This window comes from Capricornis sumatraensis, chromosome 9 (assembly GCF_032405125.1).
Source record: "Capricornis sumatraensis isolate serow.1 chromosome 9, serow.2, whole genome shotgun sequence".
NCBI lineage: Eukaryota > Metazoa > Chordata > Mammalia > Artiodactyla > Bovidae > Capricornis > Capricornis sumatraensis.
In genome coordinates this window covers 18,327,907-18,351,074 of record NC_091077.1, presented here as the reverse complement: position 1 = coordinate 18,351,074, position 23,168 = coordinate 18,327,907, and the positions used below count along the sequence as shown (strand labels likewise).

Below are 23,168 nucleotides of genomic sequence, written 5' to 3'. Positions count from 1 at the left end.
TTTGTGTCTGTTTTTCATCACTGCATAGTATTCCATGAAGGTTGTATCCTTTCTGCCGCTGATGAACTTTCAGGCTGTTTCCACTTTGCAGTTCTTATGAACCCAACCACTATAATCATTCTTGCCCATGTCTCCTGGGGCAGACATGCAAAAGGTATACATGTGTGTGTGTGCGCTCAGTTGCTTCAGTCATGTTCGACTCTTCGTGAGCCTGTAAACTGTAGCCCACTAGACTCCTTTGTCCATGGGATTCTCCAGGCAAGAATATTGGAGTGGGCTGCCATGCCCTCCTCCAGGGGATCTCCCTGACCTGGAGATCAAACCCTTGACTCCTGTGTCTCCTGCATTGCAGGCAGATTCTTTACTCACTAAGCCATCTGGGAAGCCCTTGGGTATATATATATCTGGGAGTAAAAATGCCAGATCAGGGATATGCATGTGTTCACTTTGAACCATTAATGCCACAGTGCTTTCCCAACGGGCCATGCCATCTTGAGCTCCCTTAGCAATGGAGGAGAGCTCCCACTCTTCTTCCTCTCCAGCATCTGATGCATTTTTGCACATCTACTGGGGATAACGTGATATCTCACTGTGGTCTTACTGTGCATTTCCCTTATCACCAAGGAACCTGAGCATCCTGTCCTGGGTTTATAACCCATTCAGTTCTGTGAACTCTCTGTTCAAGGCTTGCACCCATTTCCGATGGGGTTGTCTCTCTTAGTACTTATTTATTTAGCTGTGCCAGGTGTTAGTTGCAACATGCAAGATCTTTAATTGCAGCATGCAGGATCTTTCAGTTGCAGTATATGGAATCTTTAAATTGTGGCATGCAAAATTTTCAGTTGCGTGTTTGAACTCTTAGTTGCAACATGTGGGATCTAGTTCCCTGAGCAGGGATCAAATCCAGGACCCCTGCCTTGGGAACCTGGAGCTTTAACCACTGGGCCACCAGGTTAAGTCCCCCAAATGCTCCATTTTAAAGTAAATACTTCAGTGGCATTCAGTACATCCACAGCAATGTAATTCCAAAATATGTTAAGCACCCATTCCCCACCCCCCTCCCTCAGCCTCAGGCAGCCACAAACCCACTGTCTGTGCAGATTTGCCTGTCTGGACGTTTCCTGCAAACGGACTCACACACTCGGTGCCTTTTGGTACCTGGCTTCTTTCTCTTAGCCTGATGCTTTCAGGGCGCATCCTGTTACTATCTTAATTGATCTTTGTTCCCTGGCTGTTTCTACCAACTAGAATGATGGTTTCAGGAGGGATTTCTGTACATCTGGTTGCCTGCTGGCTGGAGCCCTGCCTGGCTCACAGTAGTAGATGCTCAGGAAACACCAGGGTAAGAGAGAGGCTGACCCCCGGGGTGGAGCCCCTCCTGCCCCCTTGCTGAGCATGCAGGATGGGTTCCTGGTGTTGGTGAAGCCAGACGAGACCAGCGCATGCCCGCTGATGGCCACAGGCGCCTGGGGCTGTGTGACTTGAGACCTCTCTCTCACCTTCCTGTTTTCAGGGAATTGGTAGTCAACTCTGGGCTAGACTGCTGGCATTTTTGCATCGTGTCTGCCCAGGAGGTAATGACCTCTTAGACTAAAGACGCAGAACTTTTTTTCTTGAGTCACATACGTGGATCCATCTGCCTGCCCAGTCACCTTCTGTATTTGTTGTCCAGGATCTTGCTTTTTTTATTTAATTTTATGTCTTGGAGGACGTTCCATTTCGGGAACCATGAATCAACATTTCTGGTGTTTTCTAATTGAGGTGAGAGTCGCATAACGTGAAATTAACCATTTTAAGATAAGCGGCTGGGTGGCATCTAGTACATTCACAATCTTGAGCAACCTTTGTTTCTGTTTAGTTCCAAAACATTTCCATCTCCCCACAGGGAAACTCTGTGCTCATAAAAAGTTACTCCTCATTCCTTCCCCAGCCCCCTGGCAACCACAAACCCACTCTGTCTCTATGAACATTTATATAAATGGACTCACACCCTGTGTGTCCTTCTGCGTTTGGCTTCTCTCACTGAGCAGCGTGTTCTCCAGGTCCATCCACGTTGTATCGAGTGTCAGCGCTTTTATCCTTTTCATGGCCAAATAACATTCCACTCTATGAACAAAATGAAATTCATGAGCTCATTTAAGAAACAGTTTTCAAGATATTTATGTAACTGTCTGCTGGGGCTGCTGTTAACAAAAACACTGCAGAATTGGGTGGCTTAATAGCAACTTGTTTTCCTTGTTGTGGCTGGGCTGGAAGTTCAAGATCAAGGTCTCAGCAGTGCTGGTGTCTGGTAAGGCCTCTCTTGCAATACGGCCTCCTCCTCACTATGTCCTCACGTGGTGGAGGAAGAGAGTTGTTTTCCTCTTCTTAGGAGGACAGCAATCCTATTGGATTAGGGCCCTACTCTTGTGACCTCATTTAACCTTGATTATGTTTCTCAAGGGGCTTCCTTGGTGGCTCAGTGGTAAAGAATCCACCTGCCAATGCAGGAGATGTGGGACTGATCCCTGGGTCAAGGAGATCCTTTGGAGGAGGGCATGGCAACCCACTCCAGTATTCTTGCCTGGAGAATACTCGGGGACAGAGGGGCCTGGTGGGCTACTGTCCATGGGGTCACAAGAGTCAGACATGACTCAGTGATGAGCAGGCACTCAACTTTCCTCAAGGCTCCATCTCTAAATGCAATCACTCAGGAGTTAGGGCCTCAACATACACATTTCGGGGAAGACCATTCAGTCCATGCGAATAACTGTTCTTTACAAATCTTATCATTTATTTGGCTGCACTGGGTCTCAGTTGCTGCATGCAGGATTTTTAGTTGTGGCATGTGGACTCTTTACTTGTGGTATGTGGAATCTAGTCCCCTGACTGGGGATGAAACTCAGGCCCCCTGCACTGGGAGCGCAGAGTCTTAGCCACTAGACCACCAGGGATGTCTGGAGAATAACTCTGAATTCCTGTTATGTAGATGTTTAGAAGAATGTTATTTGAAAGGATTAACACATTGAAAGTCAAGGATGGTTAAGGAGTGGTGCTCGCCCCACATCACACACAAAAGGATTCAAACAGTGGTGTCCAGTTCCTGAACATGCAAGGACCCAGGGTAGCCTGGAATCCGCACTGGCCTCTACCAATGGATTCATGATTGTGTGAACTTCAGTCTGATTACTGACAAAACATCCTCTAAAGGGGTTGCATCGGTTTTTACCCCAGTGTAGGAGAGCCTTTGTTATCCCCAATCCTCCCTCACTAACATGAGTTCTTTTTCAGTTTTCTGGGTCTTACTTCATCTATGTGAAAACTGCATCGTGTTTTCTACTGCATTTCTCTTTGGACTGAGATGGAGCATGTTTTTCTGGTTTTTTAGAAGTTAAGTTGGTTGTATCAGGTCTTAGTTGTGGCATGCAGACTCTCGGTTGCAACATGGGCAGTCTAGTTCCTTGACCAGAGATCAAACCCGGGCCCCCTGCACTGGGAGTGTAGAGTCTTAGCCCCCGGACCACCAGGGAATGCCCTGTTTTTCCTTTTTTTAAAAGTCAGTTAAAACTGTTTTCAGAGAACCATCTATTCGAGATTTTGTCCCATTTTCTCATTGGGCTATTGGTCTTTTTCTTATTGATTCATTGGTATTCTTTACATATTAAGGAAATCAGGCTTTGACTGATTATATGTGTAGCCCATTTTTTTTTCAGTTTGTTGTTGATCTTTTGATTCTGTTCATGGTATTCTTTGCTGTTTGAAAAACTTAAAACTTTTTATGTGCCAAAATTTACTGTTTTATCCTTTATTGAGTTTTTGTGTTGCACTGTCTTTAAGGAAACGAACCAGAACCGAACTCTCTTGGGAGAGCTGCTTCTCTTCAGGAAACTCCAAAATGTTCTCTCACCCGTAGGATCACATATAGATCTAGCCTCTACATTCTCATTGTTCAAGAGACTCTTCTAGAAACTCGAAGAACTGCACATGCTCTGGACTTTACGATTGCTGGATGATCTGGCATGCAGGCCTGGCTCCTCTCCTCCTAGGCCCAGGACAGGCATGATTAATCAATCCCAGGCTTCTAGGCGACATGACTAAATCAACACCGGAGCTGGCTTCAGACCTGCAGCTTCTTTACCAGCCCTGCTAAGTTCCCGGAGCTTCCAAGGTGGTGCTAGTGGTAAAGAACCCACCCATCAGTACAGCAGATGTAAGAGACACAGGTGTGATCCCTGGGTCGGGAAGATCCCCTGGAGGAGGGCATGGCAGCCCACTCCAGTATTCTTGCCTGGAGAATCCCATGGACAGAGGAGCCTGGCAGGGGCTACAGTCCATGGGGTCCGCAGAGTTGGACACGACAGAAGCAACTCAGTAGCACAAGCTAAGTTTCTTGCTCTGTGCCTTGCAGCACGGTGAAGAATGGTCTCTGTAGACCCAGAAGGCCTGAAACCCAGATGACTCAAGAAGAGAAGGCTGAGGACCTCAAAGTAGACATGAGCCAAGAACAAGGTACGATATGCCAGAGAGAGAAAGGTGCGCTGATTCACCACTGTTTATAAAGGAGCCCGGGCTGGACAGTTGGGCACAGGCACTCTGCACCCCAGCTGATGGCCTTGGCTGAGGTGCCCGATCCTGGAGGGCCAAGTCTCTACATGTGATGGGTAGCAGAGGGGGCAGACACAGGGAGTGACAGCCGGGCCCCGTCGTTCGGAGCAGAGCTCTGTGAGCCAAGTGACAGTGGGCGAGTCACCTGCTCTTTTGAAGTCTCGGTTGTACCCCTTGTACTGGGGGCGGGGGGAATTAATAATAGAAGATCCCTATGGCTTCTCTAAGGTCTTCCCTATAGCTCAAATTGTAAAGAATCTGCTTACAATGCAGGAGACCTGGGTTCGACCCCTAGGTCAGGAAGATCCCCTGGAGAAGGGAATGGCACCTCACTCCAGTACTCTTGCCTGGAGAGTCCCATGGACAGAGGAGCCTGGCGGGCTACAGTCCATGGGGTGGCAAAGAGTCGGGCACGACTGAGCGGCTAACACCAACGCTATAGCTTCTCTGGTGGCACAGTGGTAAAGAACCCGCCTGCCAATGCAGGAGACGCAAGAGGCTCGGGTTCCATCCCTGGGTCAGGAGGGTCCCCTGGAGGAGGGCGTGGCAACGCACTCTGGTATTCGTGCCTGGAGAATTCGAGGGACAGAGGAGCCTGGCGGGGGGCTATGGTCCATGGGATCACGAAGAGCTGGACGTGGCTAAGTGACTAAGCATGTTAGGGTGGTGTGCCTGTGTGGGTAAAGCATATATACACACATATACATTTAATATTATACATATTATGCCACATTATACATTACATATTACATATAGTGCAGATGTAATTGTGTGTGTGTATATATATGTGTGGCAGATGTAATAATTATATATATAATAGTATATATTGTTATCGCGAAGTTGTGTCTGAATCTTTTGTGACCCCCCCACAAGGCTCCCCCATCCACGGGATTTCCCAGGCAAGAACACTGGAGTGGGTTGCCATTTCCTTCTCCAGGGGGTCTTTGTGACCTATGGATTGAACCTGATTCTTCAGCATTGGCAGGCAGGTTCTTTACCCCAAGCCACCAGGAACTCCAATAATATATATAATAAGAATATGATTATATATATAGTACAGATGTAGTTATATATATGTATATATAGTATATACGTAATTACACTTATGGTACAGACGTAATCATATATGTAATGCAGATATGTGTATATACATATATTTCTAGTTAATGATTCAAATGCTAAAGGCTGATTCACATCAAATGATTCAAATGTTTCTAAAAGGAATAAAATAACGCTATTTACCACCTATGAATGGCCATAGATATTATCATACTAAGTCAGAAAGAGAATGACAAGTACCATATGATATCACTTCTATGTGGAATCTCAAATAAGACACAAATGAACTTATCTGTGAAGCAAACAGACTCACAGACATAGAGAATAAACTTGTGGTTGCCAAGGGGGTGGGGGAGGCACGGACTGGGAGTCTGGGATTAGCAGATGCAAACTACTATACAGAGGATGGATAAACAAGGTCCTACTGTATAGCACAGGGACCTCTATTCAATATTCCTTGACAAGCCATAATGGAAAAGAACATATGTGTGCATAACTGAGTCACTTTTGCTGTACAGCATAAATTATCACAACATTGTAAATCAACTATACTTCAATAAAATTTTTAAAAAATGATTCAAATGTTGAAGAGTGAAATGGATGCAGCTTTCTTTGACATGTGTCAGAAAGGAAGATGGCGTGACGGATGGATAAATAGAGGGATGGCTAGATGTGCTACCAGCTGTAGGATTTGGTGGTGAGTAAGAAGGCGCTTGCTATACAAATCCAACTCTTTGTACGCTTGAAAATTTTCATAACAGAATGTTGGGGGAGGGTAAGGAAGAAATAAATAGGAACAGGGAAGCTTGAGTAGACCAGCACTGACCATGTGACTTCACTCGAAGCGTGGGAGTCATTCAGTATCAAAAAAAGAGCCCCCTCCCGCCTCCTGAGTATGAAGTGAATATAAAATATATGCCATCCAACCCTGGCGGTTATTTCCAGTTACTCCTAGGCTGTGGACCATTCACCGAGATGGAGAAGTCCTTATGAGGCTATCAAAACATGGGCCAGGCCACGAGAGCCCCATGACCATCCCTGAATTTTTTCGGGAGTCAGTCAACCGATTTGGGTCTTATCCAGCCCTGGCATCAAAGAAGAATGGAAGGTGGGAAGTTCTGAACTACAACCAGTACTACGAGGCTTGTCGGAAGACCGCGAGAGCCATGCTCAAGGTGAGTGCGCTGTTCACTCACTCCTTTTTTCGTTCATCACGTATTAAATCATTCCTTCTATGTGGAAACACATATGGGACAAAATGCACAAGGCGCCCCAAGAAAGAAGGTTAACTGGTGAAAGTTTTCTTTCAAATCTTTGTCCCCTCTCTATGGAGTGACTGAGGTGGATGTATCTGGTTCAAGATCTCTCATGAGATTGTAGTCAAGCTACCAGCCTGGGCTACATCATTGGAAGGCCTGACTGAGGCGGGAGGGTCCACGTCTAAGCATGGCTAGCTCTCGGCAGGAAGCCTCAGTTGCTTCCTCTATGGAAGGTCCCTGGAGGAGTCAGATCCACAAAGACAGGAAGGGTAATAGATGGTGGGGGCCAGGGGCTGGGAAGTCAGTGTTTCATGGGGACAGAGTTTCAGTTTGGGAAGATGAGAAAGTTCTAGAGATGGATGGTAGGGATGGTTGCATAACAGTGTGAATGTACTTTTTTGGGTCACACTGTGAGGCTTGCGAGATCTTAGTTCCCACAGCAGGGATGAACTTGGGCCCTCAGCACTGAAAGCATGAGTCCTAACCACTGGTCCACTAGGGAATTCCCCTGGATTTGGGGGATTTTTTTAGGGTAAAAGAGCTTAATACCACTGAGCTGTGCACCTAAAGTTGGTTAGAATGATTAAAAACTAAAATCCATAAAAATTAGAATAAAAAGGGTATTAAGTAGAGCGAGGCAAACCAGCCTCTCAAGAGTCACAAAAAAACATCACACTCTGGATTTCCATCTCAATGTGGGCTCTTCCCCCACGTGACTTCTGGGGGCTCTGGAGACCGCCTTCTGCCAATGAGCGGGTCCCACCTGGAAGCAAACCTCGCCTGTGTCTCCATTCTCTGCTTGTCCGTCTGTTTCTGCCTTCCCAGCTGGGCCTGGAGCCATTCCACTCAGTTGGCATCCTTGGTTTCAACTCCATCGAGTGGGTCCTTGCAGCTCTTGGTGCCGTCTTCGCAGGGTAAGATCCTGGGCCCTGGACCCTGTGAATGCTGGGGTGGGGTAGGGGGCTGCTGCTCTGGGGCCTGGCACCCGCACAGGTTTCCACTGAGATATGAGCAGAGAGCCCTAGGCCAGCCAGTGAGATAGACACACATACACACGCACACAGACACACCAGTCATCTGAAATACACCGAAGGACTTGTACAGCTCAGGAATAAAACACACAGAAAGATTTTAAATGAGCAGGAAACCAGAAGGGAAACATCACTAAGGGAAGCAGCCAATAAGCACTTGGAAAGCTCCTTGAAGTCATCTGGCAGCAGGGAGATAAAAACCCACCACATAATGGTCGAAAGCAAAAAGAAAAGGTTGTGAGTGAAGGGAACAGGTGGCTGGGGAGAGGGGTGGGGGTTCCAAATCACACCTCCTATTTACTATGGGACCCTGAACAAGCGACTTCCCTCCCTTGAGCCTCAGTTTCCTTATCTGTAAAATGGGTACTGTGAGGGCTCCATATCATAGCAACATCACAGGAGTCCATACTCCCATCATTGCTGTCATTCCTGTCCTTTTCGTCATTGCCCAGTTGTGGAGGGAGGGAAGCTGGTGGCAGGACTTCAGACTCCGAACCTACCGGCAGGCCCTACCCCCAGACCCTTTCCTGCCCTTCCAGGATGTTCTTGACTCGGGTATGTGGGCACACACATGCGTGTGTTTTCTTTTCCCAGGGGCTTCTGTGTTGGTATTTATGCCACCAACTTCGCGGACGCCTGTGAATATGTCATCACTCATGCCAAAGTGAACATCCTGCTGGTGGAAAATAACGCACAGTTGCAGAAAATCCTTTCGGTAACAACTGCCCCCACTCCCCCCACCCCCCGCCCACTAGCACCCATCACCAAGGGAGAAGGGATGTGTGCAGAGTGGAGGAGTTTAACTTCCAAAGCATATTCTTTTCCTACTTGGCCTCCATTTTTCTTTATGTGGACCATTTTTAAAGTCTTTATTGAATTTGTTACAGTACTGCTTGTGTTTTGTTTTGGTTCTTTTTGGCTGAGGGAGGTATGTGGAATCTTAGCTCCCTGACCAGGGGTCAAACCTGCACCCCCTGCACTGGAAGGTGAAGTCTCAATCCCTGGATCATCAGAGAAGTCCCCTGGGCCTCCGTTTTTTAAAATGCACTTGTGTTATTTCATGTATAGTCCACTGTGGATCAGTTTTCTCTTAGAAACGTTATCTTGAGCCTTGCCACGCTTTCAATTTTCATCTCTTAGGATCATCCTCTTTTTTTTTTTTTTCCCCAAGCTGAAACAGCTTTTTAATAATCATACTTTAAGGTATTCCTTTAAATTAAAATCAAATTTTGTAGTCACAGCACAGTGACTTTTTTCTTCTGATAATCTAGATATCCAATGAACAATCTCAAAATATTTCTTGACTTTGTGTAAGTCTAGTAATATATCCGGTCTGTTCATCACATGGTTTAAAATTTACTTTCCAACTCCTCAAACCAAGTTACCTAGAATATCTGAATGATCAATAAGAATTCAGGAAAATGAGCCCTGGCCAGTGTGTCTACAGCCAGGCTACCACTGCACAACCACTTACTAGGTCTTACTTTGTCTATAAAGTAGGAAGTGAGAGAGTGAGTTAAACAAGTGGGGTTTTTTTTTTTTTTTTGAAGACTTATTTTTTTGTTATTAACTATCCATCACCATGAATAAATCCAAATTCGCTTTAATTCTCACAATAACCTTGGGAAGTAGCTGTTGTCTCCATTTTAAATGAGGAAACTGAGTCTCAGAGAAAGGAGAACAGGAAGAAAACTCCCATTTAGTAAGATGGCTACAGGCTTTGTTTGTTACTGCATTTACTCCGTTACAAAACACTGTTAGATCTTAATACTGCTGCTGCTGCTGCTAAGTTGCTCCAGTCGTGTCCGACTCTGTCCGACCCCATAGACGGCAGCCCACCAGGCTCCCCCGTGCCTGGGATTCTCCAGGCAAGAACACTGGAGTGGGCTTCCATTGCCTTCTCCTCATCCTCTTTTCTCAAATGCTTTTGTGTTTCTCTTCTGTTTCCTCCCCAAGTCCTACTGCTTCACTGTTTCACTACTTTCTGGTGGATGTCTGGCTCTCCCCCCAGGGAGATGCTTTTCTGTTTGCTTTGGGTTCTTCCTTTCAAGCTGCATTGAGCTTGTTACATCTTACATTTTATATTAGAAGTTTGGGGGGCAATTTTCCTCTGCTTTGCTGTGACTTTTTAAAATTTTTCTTTTGGGTTGTGCTGGGTCTTCGTTGCTGCTGTGGGCTTTCTCTAGTCGTGGTCAATGGGGGCTACTCTTTGTTGCAGAGAGAGGGCTTCTCATTGTGGTGGTTTCTCTTGTTGTGGAGCATGGGCTTTAGGTCACACAGGCTTCAGTAGTTGTGAAGGCTTAGTTGCTCTGTAGCGTGTGGGATCGTCCTCGACCAGGGATTGAACCCATGTCCCCTGCATTGGCAGGCAGATTCTTCTCCACTGTATGACCAGGGAAATCCTACGATGACTTTTTGTACTCAGTGAAATCTGACTCGTCTCTTACTCCTTTTTTTCCCTCCTTGCATTATCTTTGTATAGATGCTGGAGAAACATTTCCCGTGATTTGTGTTTGAATGATTGCAGTTGTCTGAACCAGGTTTTGACAGAAGTATTCTGAAAGGAGGGAAGTCCTTTGGAAGAGTGAACCTCCACGGCCAGAGTTATTGCTCAGCCCAAGAGCCACTGTGACTATTTCTTTCTTCCCTTCTTTCCTTCTGTATCTTTTTTTTTGGCCACACCATGAAGCATGTGGGATCTTAGTTCCCCAACCAGGGGTCAAACACACGTCCTGTGCATTGGAAGTATGGCGTCTTAACAACTGGACCATCAAGGAAGTCCTCTGACTGTTTCTTTAATACCCTATTCCATTTCTCCTGTGTTAGACGTTTCATATTTCTGAAGTTGAGATTCAAGTCTTGCCATCAGTGCCAAAGACAGTATCCTCTGAACATCAAGGGTGTTTGCCCACATATTAACTTCACTGAGACTAGGGTAGATTCACCAGACTCAGTGAAATCCAGCCTGACTTAGTGAAAGTGGACATTTTGTGCCACCAGGCCTCCTTCAATGCCAAACCTAACTCCTGAGCTGGTTCACGAAGCACAGACTTCTACTTTCTGGTTGTCTGTTTTGTTTTGTTTTTTGGCTGCACCACGTGGTATGCGGGATCTTAGTTCCCTGACCAGGCATCAGACCTGTGGCCCCTGCAGTGGAAGCGTGGAGTCTTAACCACTGGACTGCCAGGAAAGTCCCTAGACTTCTACTTTCTGAAATTGCTTTCTGAAGCCATGCTTCTTTGGTTCCTGGTACTCAATTCATGTCCTGTCTGTCCTGTTCATAGCAGAATGCACTGCTTGTGAGGTGACTGGTGATGAGTGAGGGTAGGGCCCTTTTCCTCCTTGCCGTGAATACAGGCTTCTGATTTGGGTTTTCCCACTGTTAGAAAATGCTTCGTGTTCCATCCTTCCCCTGCAGCCACCTCGCTGCTCTGACTTCTAGTCCTTGGTCTGGTATCTTCAACCTCATAGGCATAAAGCAGTATCTGAATTATTTCCATCTCCTAGTTTCACTTCCCAGGTGGCTCAGTGGTAAAGAATCTGTCTGCCAATGCCCCAAATGCAGGAGACATGAGTTCAATCCCTGGGACGGGAAGATCCCCTGGAGAAGGAAATGGCAACCTACTCCGGGATTCTTGCCTAGAGAATCCCATGGACAGAGGAGCCTGGCGGGCTACAGTCCATGGGGTGGGGAGATTCGGATATGACTGAGCATGCACACAGACACTGAGTCTGACCAAAGAGGCAGTTTGCAGAAGATCTGTTGTTCTGGTTGCTCTGAGTGACTCAGAGCCAGGCTCCTCCCAAACTGCATGTTCAGGTCCTCTTGGAAATCTTTCTTTCTTGGTGATGTTCACAGCCTGTAACCCTCCAGGCCTTCCTTCTTCCTTCAGAGGAAACCACAGACTCCTCACCATCCCTTCCCCAGGGCATGGCCTCCTGGCCCTCACGCCCTTTCCTGCCTCCTGCCCTGGACTCCTCCCTTCCACCCTCACTCCAGATCATCCTGGACTTTTTACATCCCTCAAACATGCCAGCCACTGCCTGCTTCAGGTTTTTTGGATGTCTGTTCCTTCTCTCTCTGGAAAACTCTTGTCCAGATGTGAAAAGCACTGCTGTCATCTTTTCTCTCCAGCCCATGGCAGAGACTTGGCTATAGTCAGCATTCTTGACGCTGGAAGTGACATCTGCATTGCATTGGTAGGAATGTGCCACAGACACAAATGTCCTCCCCTTGCATGAACAACAAGATTCTTGCAGGGGACAAGAATCCCCTGAACCTTAGAGTTGTAGGTTTAGATAGAGCGTTCTGAACCTGCCCAGGTTCCGGCCACCTTCATGGAGAATTTCTGTGGCCTGATGCCAACTAGAAGTTTGGCTAGATCTTGGCTGCGTAGCTCAAGGTGCCTTTGAGGAGAAGCCAAGAGGGTTGTCCTTTGACTCATCAACTGAGAGGCACAACTCAGCGCAGCAGAACTCAGGAGGTTGTTGCCCTCAGCCCTCTTCAATGGTTGGGGTCTACTGATAACAACCATAAAGAACTTAGCAGTGCTAAGACCAGGTTGCTTAGTATCAGTCAAGGCACAGCGCCAAGTTTCACTGTGTGGGCAGGGAAGGGAAAGAGGTAGGGGTCCCTGTGGGAGAAAGCTTAGGACACGCTCTCCTGGGCCAGGTTATCCTGAGGTCCATGCATAAATTTGACTGTGTGGATCACAACAAACTGTGGAAAATTCTTAAAGTGATAGGAATACCAGACCACCTTACCTGCCTCCCGAGAAACCTGTATGCAGGTCAAGAAGCAACAGTTTAGAATCAGACATGGAACAATGGACTGGTTCAAAATTGGGAAAGGAATCCATCAAGGCTGTATATTATCACCTTGCTTATTTAACTTATATGCCAAGTACATCATGCGAAATGCCAGGCTGGATGAAGCTCAAGCTAGAATCAAGACTGCTGGGGAAAATATCAATAACCTCAGATATGCAGATGACACCACCCTAATGACAAAATGAATAGGAACCAAAAAGCCTCTTAATGAAAGTGAAAGAGAGTGAAAAAGCTGGCTTAAAACACAATGTTCAAAAAACAAAAATCATGACACCCGGTCCCATCATTTCATGGCAAATAGGTGTGGAAAGAATGGAAAGGGTGACAGACTTTATTTTCTTGGGCTCCAAAATCACTGGGGATGGTGATGGCAGCTATAAAATTAAAAGATGCTTGCTCCTTGGAAGAAAAGCTATGACAAACCTAGACAGCTTATTAAAAAAGCAGAGACATCACTTTGCTGACAAAGGTCTGTATAGTCAAAGCTATTGTTTTTCCAGTAGTCATGTATGGATGTGAGAATTGGACCATAAAGAAGGCTGAGGACCAAAGAATTGATGCTTTCAAATTTGTGGTGCCTGAGAAGACTCTTGGGAGTCCCTCGGACTGCGATCAAACCAGATAATCCTAAAGGAAACCAACCCTGAATATTCATTGAAAGGACTGATGCTGAGGCTGAAGCTCCAATCCTTTGGCCACCTGATGCAAAGGGCAGACTCACTGGAAAGGCCCTGATCCTGGGAAAGATTGAGGGCAAGAGGAGAAGGGGGCTACAGAGGATGAGACGGTTGGATGGCATCATCGACTCAATGGACATGAGTTTGAACAAACTTAGGGTGATAGTGAAGGACAGGGAAGCCTGGCGAGCTACAGTCCGCGAGGTTGCAAAGAGTCCTACATGACTGAGCGACTGAACAACAAACGCACAACTTTTTTTCAGATTCCGAGCAACAAGATGGAGACCCTAAAAGCGATCGTTCAGTACAAGCCGCCCGTGGACGACAGCAAATGTGAAAACCTGTACTCTGTAAGTGTCAACAAAGGAGAGGACCGGGCCTTAAAGGGAAAGAGGGCACTGGCAAAGGAAGTGGGTGGTGAGCAAGGGGGAGGGCAGGGCCATACAAAGGAAATGAGTGAGGACTCAAGGGAACTGGGTCGTGAGCAACAGAAGCGGGTAGTTGTAGTGGTAGTTTAGTTGCTAAGTCGTGTCCGACTCCTTGCGACCCTACGGACTGCAGCCTGCCAGGCTCCTCTGTCCGTGGGATTTTCCAGGCAAGAATACTGAATGGGTTGCCATTTCCTTCTCCAGGGAATCTTCCCAACCCAGGAATCGAACCTGTGTCTCCTGCATTGCAGGCAGATTCTTTACCAACTGAGTTAGGAGGGAAGCCCACAGAAGTGGGTGGAGACTCAACCACCCATTGAGTGGTGGGCAAGGGAGAAGGCGAGGCCTCATAAGAGAAGGGGGTGAGGCTTTTGAGAGAATTTTTTTGTGCCATGAAGGGTCTGATTTCCCAGAAGGTGTCTGTTCTGGTAATTTATTTATGTGTAACAAATCACCCCCAAAATTGGTGGCATAAGACAGTACCAATCCTTTTATTATTAGTTTTTTTTCCAGAGCATTAGCATAACTGAGGATTTACTTGGTGGCACAGTGGTAAAGAATCTGCCTGCCAGTGCAGGAAATGTGGGTTTGATCCCTGGGCGGGGAAGATCCCCTAGAGTAGGAAACGGCAACCCACTGCAGTGTTCTTGCCTGGAAAAATCCCATGGACAGAGGATACTGGTGGGCTAAAGTCCATTGAGTCGCAGAGTGGGACAGACTGAGAGCATGCATGCCCACACACAGCGTAACTGAAAAAATTCTGCAGCACTGAAAATAAGATGTGCTGGAACTCACAACATTAAGTTTAAATATTTAATTTATATTCAAGTCAGAATTTATTATAAATTTACTTTCCTGGCTCTCACAGATGCAAAGTCATCAGTATCTTTATTAAAACCATTAGCCATTTTTAATGTATAAAAATACACATACCAGGGGCACCCATTTCTGCTATGGCTTGGACCAACAGCCCTGTTGGAGCCTGCCTTTTTTGTTTTCAAATTTTGATGTTTCATCCATCAGAGATTTGCTTTTTGATATTGACTTTTAAAATATTGCATTGAAATATTATTTACCTTGATAGTAAGCTTTTTTGGAGGGGAAATTCCCTAAAAAGTTTGCACTCAAAGAGAAGCCCCTGGCCTGCAGTCTGGTCCTGACTCTGCACCTGGGACTCCTCCAGCACCTTTCTTTCTCTTTTTCTGCTTCTGCGATGTCTTTGGGACCTGTGGGCTTGTTTGGTAGCTCAGATCTCCACAGAGAATGTTTTTTGGTTTGTTTTGTTGTTGTTTTTGCCATGCTGGGCAGGATGGCGGGGATCTTTGTTCCCTGACCAGGGATGGAACCTGCACCCCCTGCAGTAGAAGGAAGCTCAGAGTCTTTAATCACTGGACCACCGGGAAAGTCTCCAGAGAGAAAGTTTTGAGGAGAGAAATATCCAGGCAGAAGCTGTCCTGCCTTGAATGACCTATTCTTGGAAGTAGCATATCGAGGCCAAGCTGCAGACCAGAGTCCACCTCTTACTGAGAGAGGGACAGGGACCCTGAAGACTGTGTGACATCATACATGTCACATTCTTTTTTTTTTTTTTTTTTTGCATATTCAGTCTGCCTTAGGGCCTTCTAGAGTCAGAAAATGCTTGACTGCAAGCAACAGAGACCCACTTAAGCCAAAGGAGAGGGTTTGGGTCTTGTTTCTAAGGATACAAGAAGTCAACTCACAGAAGTCAGGGAAGGAGGTCTGTGAGGGACCAACCCAGGGTCCTGTTGTTAATGTTCCTGAGATCAGGCCATCAAACCCATGATCCAAATCAGAAGTCCTAACATGTCATGGAATTTATTTGGTTTTCCCTCCACTCAAGTGGGAGGAAAGATGACAGTGATCCTTTCTGGCCAAAACACTCGCCAGCTTGTGTACCTTTCAGAAAACCTTAGAATATTAAGACCAGGATGATAACTAAGTAAGTAAGAACACTGATCAGAATCACAGACCTTTCAGAGGTTAAATAAAAGTGACCATCATGGCAACAAGATCTTAAGTCTGGTAAGTTAAACCCTTTTGTTAGAAACAGTATTTACAGCAGGGTTTCTCAGCCTCACTGGATATTCGAGGTGGATATTTTTTTTCTTTTGAACTTGCTATTTTGTATTAGGATATAGCCGATTAATAATATCGTGATAGTTTCAGGTAAACAGTGAAGGGACTCAGCCATACATAAACATGTATCCATTCTCCCCAAAACTCCCCTCCCATCCAGCTGCCACATAACACTGAGCAGAGTTCAGGGTGGATAATTCTTTATTGTGGGGGCTGTCCTGTGGATTTTTAGGTGTTAAGGAGCAACCCTGGCCTCCCTCCACCTACTACATCCTAGTTGAAACAATCACAAATATCCTCAGATACTGCGTAGGTCACCTGGCCAAGGGTGGGGAGATGGGCAAAATTGCCCCTACAGATTAGGTATCTACTTCTCTGCCAGGGCGAGTAGAACCTCCTATTTTTAGATTCAGTTTAGGAATACATTCATTAGAACTGAGAGAAAAAGGAAATGCCTGGGAAATTAGCAGGTGAAATTTGAGGGCAAGGGGATGACAGAAGACGACCATTAACTGGGCAGGTGGTGATGCCTGGAGCTGGACTCGGGACCAATTCCAGATTTCCAATAGAGGACTGGATTGGACCGGGTTGGGTCCACTGTCTATGTGATCCCATCATCTGTGGCCATGGGAGGATGAGGTCCTGCACCTGCCATTAGGGGAGCATCCTTTTGGGGGGGGGGCTTGAGGCATTTCTCAGAGAAAGGACAGGGTCCCTCCAAAGGTCGGTGTGCACTGCTCCTCTCACCATCACTCCACCCTGTTAGAGATGCTCTGGTGAAAGGTCCTTCCCTTTTAGATGGGGCCAGCGTTGCCCTGTCAGGTTGCAGGCAATGCTGGACATTCCTAGAGGACATGGAGAGCCCTCTATTTTGCAGACAGGACACTGTCCTCCTCCAGAGCCCCACTGGAGGATCAGAGACAGCATTTTTGCAGTTCTTATGTGAAATTCGGTTCATACAGCCTCACAGTTCCTTGTGAGGCATCAAATTCTAAGGTAATTAAAAGCACAGGCTCTTGACTCTTGGGTTAAAATGCTAGCTCCTCTCTTTACTTAGTGTGTGACCCTGGGCAGGTAACTTACCGCCTCTGAGCCTCAGGTTCTCCATCTGCCAGAGGGAGATGATGTATGTCTTATCACTAAGGATATCTTTGGTTGCAAGTGATAATAGCCTAACCCCAAATGGCGTAAGCTTCCAAGATCATCTGTTGGCTCATGTAACTACAACCCATGCACAGCTGGAACCAGGAGCTCAAATAGCATTCCCAAGGCTCCATTTGGTGGCAGAGTGGTAAAGAATCTGCCTGCCAGTGCAGGAGACATAAGAGACGTGGGTTCAATCCCTGGGTCAGGAAGATCCCCTGGAGAGGAAATGGCAACCCACTCCCGTATTCATGCCTGGAGAATCCCCATGGACAGAGGAGACTGGTGGGCTACAGTCCATTGGTTACAAAGAGTCAGACACAACTGAAATGACTTAGCAGGCTCCATTTTGCTCTCCACTAACCTTGCTTCCCTCTAGTCCTGAGACAGTCCAGCAGCTCAAGTTACCTCATGTTCATTCATGTCCCAGCACTTCCAGCCAAAGCCCTGACCTTCACTGTGATTGGACCATCTGAGGTCACATGTCCAGAACCAGTCCAATCACTGTGGCCCAGGCAGATGGGACCTTCTAGCTTAAGCCAATCAGGATGGCCTTCAGTTCCATCAATCTGGTCACTAAGTTTGAGGTGCCAAGTGGAATCTGGAAAGGCAGAGAACAAATGATCCTGAACTCTGCTGTTCTAAGCATTTTACACAGTGACCCATTTACTGCTTCAAACAACCCAAAGAGTTGGGCCTTGACATCATCCCCATTTTACCTATGAGGAAAAACTGAGGCGGAGCTGTTGAGTAGCCTGCCCAGGAAGTGGAGAAGCAGGTGTCTCAGGGCCTAGTATGAAGTACCCTTCCTCCTGCTGGGAATCATCTTTCCAGGCCAGCTGGTGAGGCAAGACCTGACTGGGGAAGGGGAACACCTGGTGTGCCGGGGGCCCCCTCACACCCTTGAGCCGCCACCCTCTGCTGGTCTTTTCTTTCCGTAGTGGGATGACTTTCTAGAACTTGGCAGTAGCATTCCCGATGCCCAACTGGACCAGATCATAAAAAGCCAGAAGGTCAATCAGTGTGCCGTGATCATCTATACTTCTGGGACCACGGGCCAACCCAAGGGGGTGATGCTCAGCCATGACAATGTAAGTGCTGTCTCTGCTGACAGGGTTGGACTCTGCAGCCTCCAGGGTCTCGATGCCTTGGGGCAGAGGCCTTCAGACTGCTTTTGTTCTTGACCCACAGGAGCACAGTGGTGTTTAGGAGCACAGTGGCATGGGGGACCTTGATCTGTGGGGCAGAGAGACTTAAGCCAAACTTCCAAGGTCGCGGCAGCATAGTGCAGGGGTTGAGATCAGGGACTCTGCAGGAGACCTGGCTCTATGATCTTGGGCAACACATCCAGGATCTCTAAGCCTTGGTTTCCTCATCTGTAAAATGGGTGTGATGTAACAGTCCCTGCCTCCTGAGTTGTTTGAGCTCAGAACCATGCGTGATAAAATAAGTATGTGAAAGGGCAGTGTAAACACTGAGTTTCAGGGGATAAAGCAGGAGCTGATGTTTTAGTTACTTGAGGAAGGCTCTGTGCTTGGGGAAAATGCATGCATGTCTGAGTGGAGTCCAAAGCTGATGGTAATTTAGGTCACTGGTAGGAAAGAATAGGGGAATCCACGCTAAAAGATCCTATTTATATAAAACCCTAGAAAGGGACTTCCCTGGCAGTCCAGCGGGTAAGAGTCCACCTGCCAATGCAGGGGACACAGATTCAGTATCTGGTCTGGGAAGATACCACATGCAGAAGGGCACCTAAGCCTGAGTGCAGCAACTACTGAGCCGACATGCTGTCGAGCCCACGAGAGAAGCCAACAAGAGAAGCCACCGCAAAAAAAAAAAAAAAAGAGAGAGAGAAGCCACCGCAATGAGACATCCACGCACCACAATGAAGAGTAGTCCCTGCTCGCTGCAATTAGAGAAAGCCCGTGTGTAGCACAAAGACCCAGTGCAGCCGTACATTAATTAAAAAATAAATTAGGAAGTGAATACAATGACCTAACTGTAATTTAAAACTGTAACTAAATAAAAGATCCTGTTTATATAAAACCCTAGAAATGGAATTCCTAGGAGGTCCAGTGGTTAGGATCAGTGTGCCACTCCCAAGAGCCCAAGTTCAAACTCTGGTCAGGAAAATAAGCCTGTGTGATGAAAACCCTAGAAATGCAAACTTGTCTACAGGAACCAAAAGCAGATGGTGGCTGCCTGGGATGGCAAAAGGGAGGCATGACAAAGGGTGATGGGAACAGGGAACATTCACCATTTCAATGGTGATGGCTGCACAGCTGCATATATAGGTCACTATGCACCAACTTGTACACCCCAAATGCAGGTGGTTCCCTGCATGTCAATTACACCTTGATAAAGCTGTTGTTTGTTTTTTCCTAAAGAACAAGAACAACAGTGATGGTTCACTTCTGTTGCACGCCCGTGATATGCCAGGGTCCATCCCGAGAGTTTTACACTTTGTAAATCCTCCTGGTGATTCTATGATTCTATCTGTTCTATCAGGTGGATGCTGTTTCTACATTTGAGAAAACTGAAGCCCAGAGAGGTTAAAATGCTGGGTCCAGGTCACACAACAAGCAGCATGGCAGAGCCAGGATCTGAACTCGGGCAGGCTGGAGTCACAGTTCACATTTTCACCTACACTGTTGATCTATGTGGCTAAGGTGTAAAGATCCTTAAAGATGCGATCACTATAAATACGCTGAAGCCAGCTGAAGAACAGTACACAGAGCACAGGCGGTTTTTGTTAAAAATTGAGAAATGAAGCGACCGATGTACAAGCCTGTAAGCTTTATAAGTAGAAAAGTGTCTGGCAGGACGTACACCCAACACGTACACTCCCCTTTGTGAGTCAGAAAGACTGCTAGTTCTACAATGAAGCATTTCTTACTTAAATTTTTGGCTGCACCAGGTCTTAGTTGCAGCATGTTAGATCTTGTTCCCTGACCAGGGATTGAACCTGGGCCCTCTACACTGTAAGCACAGGGTCTTAGCCCCTGGACTAGCAGGGATGTCCCAGCGTTTCTACTTTATGAGCTTTTTGCACCAACCCAGCTTAAGAGTTGGCAGTACACACTGGCTTTTGCTCTGGCTGTTCCCTCTGCATGGAATTCTTTTTCCTAGAGACCAACTTGGCTTCCTCTTTCACCTCCTTGGGGGGTCCCTGCTCAAATGTTACCGCCTCTGAGAAGTCCTTCCTGACTTTCATGTTCAAAACAGCAACTGAAAATAAACCACCCCATCAGTCCCTGATCCCCTCTGGCTACTGTTTTCCGTGCACTGACATATTATATACAGTCATGTGTTTATCGTGAACATCAGCTCCTTGAGGGCAGCAGCAGTCTGTTGGGTTCTCTGCTGCGTCTCCAGTGGTTGGTATACAGGAGGCTTCAATCCTTTTTTGTGGACTGAAATGAATGAAGAGGGTCTGAGGAAGCCCACCCTGGCCAGCATTGATACTCCTAGTGGCTTCATGTCTGCTGAGATCATCTCCTTGAAGACAGCTGATGAACGCCGAGCTCTTGGAGCAAGTCTGCCTAGATCTTCATCCTGGCTCCCCCATTTGCTAGTTGTGTGACCTGAGAAAACTCCCTTAACTTCTCTGGGCTTCAGTTTGCCCACCTGTGAAATGGAGACAAGAACAGTTGATAGCTCTTAGAGTTGCTGTGAAGGTTAAATAATGTCCCATACTGAGTCAGTTAGCTACTGCTGTGTAACAAACCATTCCAGAACTGAGCGACTTGAAACACCAACAGTGCGTTATTTCTGGGTCTCAGATTTGGACCAGGGCCCAGCAGTGTCTTTTCTGCCCCACAGAGTGTCAGCTGGGGTCACTCAGCCGGTGCCCAGGCTGGGTTAACAGGTCCGAGAGGGGCTTCACTCATGTCTCCTGGGGCTTGGGTTTCTCTGTGGCATGGAGGTAGTGAGGCTGTTGAATTTCTCAATGTGGTGCTGGCTCCAAGGGCAAGCACACTGTATGTAAAGGCACTGGCTGACATCTATTACGGCTCAGGGCCAGAAGCTCACATGGTGCCCTGCTCTGCAGGTCAAAACCAGCCACTGGACCAGCCCTGTGAGGGGAAGGGAAACAGACTCTAGCTCTGAATGGAGGGGGTGGCAGAGAATTTGCCGCTGTCTTTAACTTACATGTGGGCTTCCCCGGTGGCTCAGACAGTAAAGAATCTGCCTGCAATACAGGAGACCTGGGTTCAATCCCTGGGTTGGGAGAATCCCCTGGAGAAGGGACTAGCTACCCACTCCAGTATTCTTGCCTGGACAATTCCATGGACAGAGAAGCCTGGAGGGCTACAGCCCATGGGGTCGCAAAGAGTCAGACATGACTGAGTGGCTAACTCTTCACTTAACCTACACACAGATATAAATGCTCAGAGTGATACCTGGCACACAGCCTCATCAGTGTCCCTTATTGTGACTTTTAATGCATTACTGGCTGGAGAGATTTTAATACATCTTTTGTTGCCCATTATTGACTGGAGATGTATCAGTACATTTTTAGACACTGATACAATCAACATCAAGTGTGAAGTTGTTAGAACTTAAAGTTGATCAAAGTTTCATTAGACAACTTAACGGTTGTCATTATCATTCACATTTTTCTCTGTTAGATTTTTGTTCCAACTTTGTGTATGTGATAAGTGCTAATTTATTACCGTAAAATCTTCAAAGATAACACACGGTGAAATTTCACACAAAGATGAATTTTTCAGTGAATTTTATGGGAATACTTTCTCTGATTGTCTGAGCAACGTACATACAAGTGTCTCAGAAGATGACAGTTCTTCAGAACATAGTTCTGATTCAGATGATATGCATGTAGACCAACAAGAAGACCAAGAGCCTTAATGATTGATTCCAATGTGGAAAGTGAAACTCACGATGCTAGAGAGGACTTTACAAGTCTGTCAGGTGTAAACCGCTGAATGTAATGACCTGCAAAACAGTGTTAGTGAAATCACAGAATTGATTTTTGGCCAGCCAAAATGAAAACTCCAGCCTCAGGCGTTAGTTTCTGCAAGAATCCCGCAGTCAATAATGAGTTAAAATCATCATAATCGTCATCATTTTTATAGCAAGAAGTCAAAGGTGCTCAACGTATGTCCACAATTCAAAGTTTCCCCCATTTTATAGAATACTAGGCCATGCTGAGATAAACAGATATAACCCCTCACAGAAACCCCACGAGGTTAAGATGTGTCATTAACCCCTTTCACAGGTGGGGAAACAGGCTCAGACAGGGGACATGACTTGAGCAAGGTTAGAGCGCAAAGAATGAGCTTGAGCCAGGTTCTGAACCCACGGGTGTTTGAACGACTGTAAATCACAGTCTGCACGCACCTAGCCCCTTTTCTCAACAAACGGGTGCTGGATTCCTTGGGCCTCTGGAGTGACAGTGCTTATGGGGGCAGAAGGAAAATCCCTCCATCCTGAGACCCAGAGAAAGACAAGGAATGAATCTTGAGGGCTCACCATGGGCCAAGGGTTTTGCATGTTTCCTTGCTCTTAAATGTCCCTTCTCTTCTCTTAAATGTCCCTTCTCAACAAAAATTCACTGGGCACCTACTATGTGCTTGGAAAATGGCTCTGGAAAGAACAAACCCAATCGTGGCCCCTGGGAAGACAGACAGGGAACAAATAAATAAAACCACTGCGATTGTGGCAAGTAGTACTCAGAGGATTAGACAGATGCTGGAAGCTTCGGTTTGGGGGTGAGACAGCTTCTCTAAGAGGTGACATTTAACTAGCAATTCAGCATCCAAAGAGTTATTAATAATTGTGGAGACAGTTGAAGGACACAGATCCCAGGCAGTGGGAATGGCCAGTGCAAAGGCCCTGAGGCAGGACCTCGCCTGACCTGTTGGAATAACAGTGCAGAGGCCCATGTGGCCAGATTAACGACCAGTGTATGATACCATAAGAAGTGTAGATTGCTAAATTATAGATATGCTAAAACTTTACATCAAAGTATGCACTGGACAAAGAAAAACATTCATAGAGTTATAAAGCAACTACACGCCAATAAAAATTTTAAAACTT

At 46.5% G+C, this 23,168-nt stretch overlaps 1 protein-coding gene across 1 annotated transcript in view; it reads left to right on the top strand.

Moving 5' to 3' along the window:
- The first annotated feature begins 4,457 nt into the window (after positions 1 to 4,457).
- ACSBG2 (acyl-CoA synthetase bubblegum family member 2) overlaps positions 4,458 to 23,168 on the top strand; it is a 31,739-nt gene continuing 13,028 nt past the window's right edge. The window contains exons 1-6 of the mRNA XM_068981002.1: positions 4,458 to 4,488; positions 6,589 to 6,818; positions 7,728 to 7,816; positions 8,528 to 8,648; positions 13,704 to 13,790; positions 18,050 to 18,199. Coding sequence (XP_068837103.1) covers positions 4,473 to 4,488; positions 6,589 to 6,818; positions 7,728 to 7,816; positions 8,528 to 8,648; positions 13,704 to 13,790; positions 18,050 to 18,199 — 693 coding nt within the window. The 5' untranslated portion in view covers positions 4,458 to 4,472. The remainder of the gene's footprint in view (positions 4,489 to 6,588; positions 6,819 to 7,727; positions 7,817 to 8,527; positions 8,649 to 13,703; positions 13,791 to 18,049; positions 18,200 to 23,168) is intronic.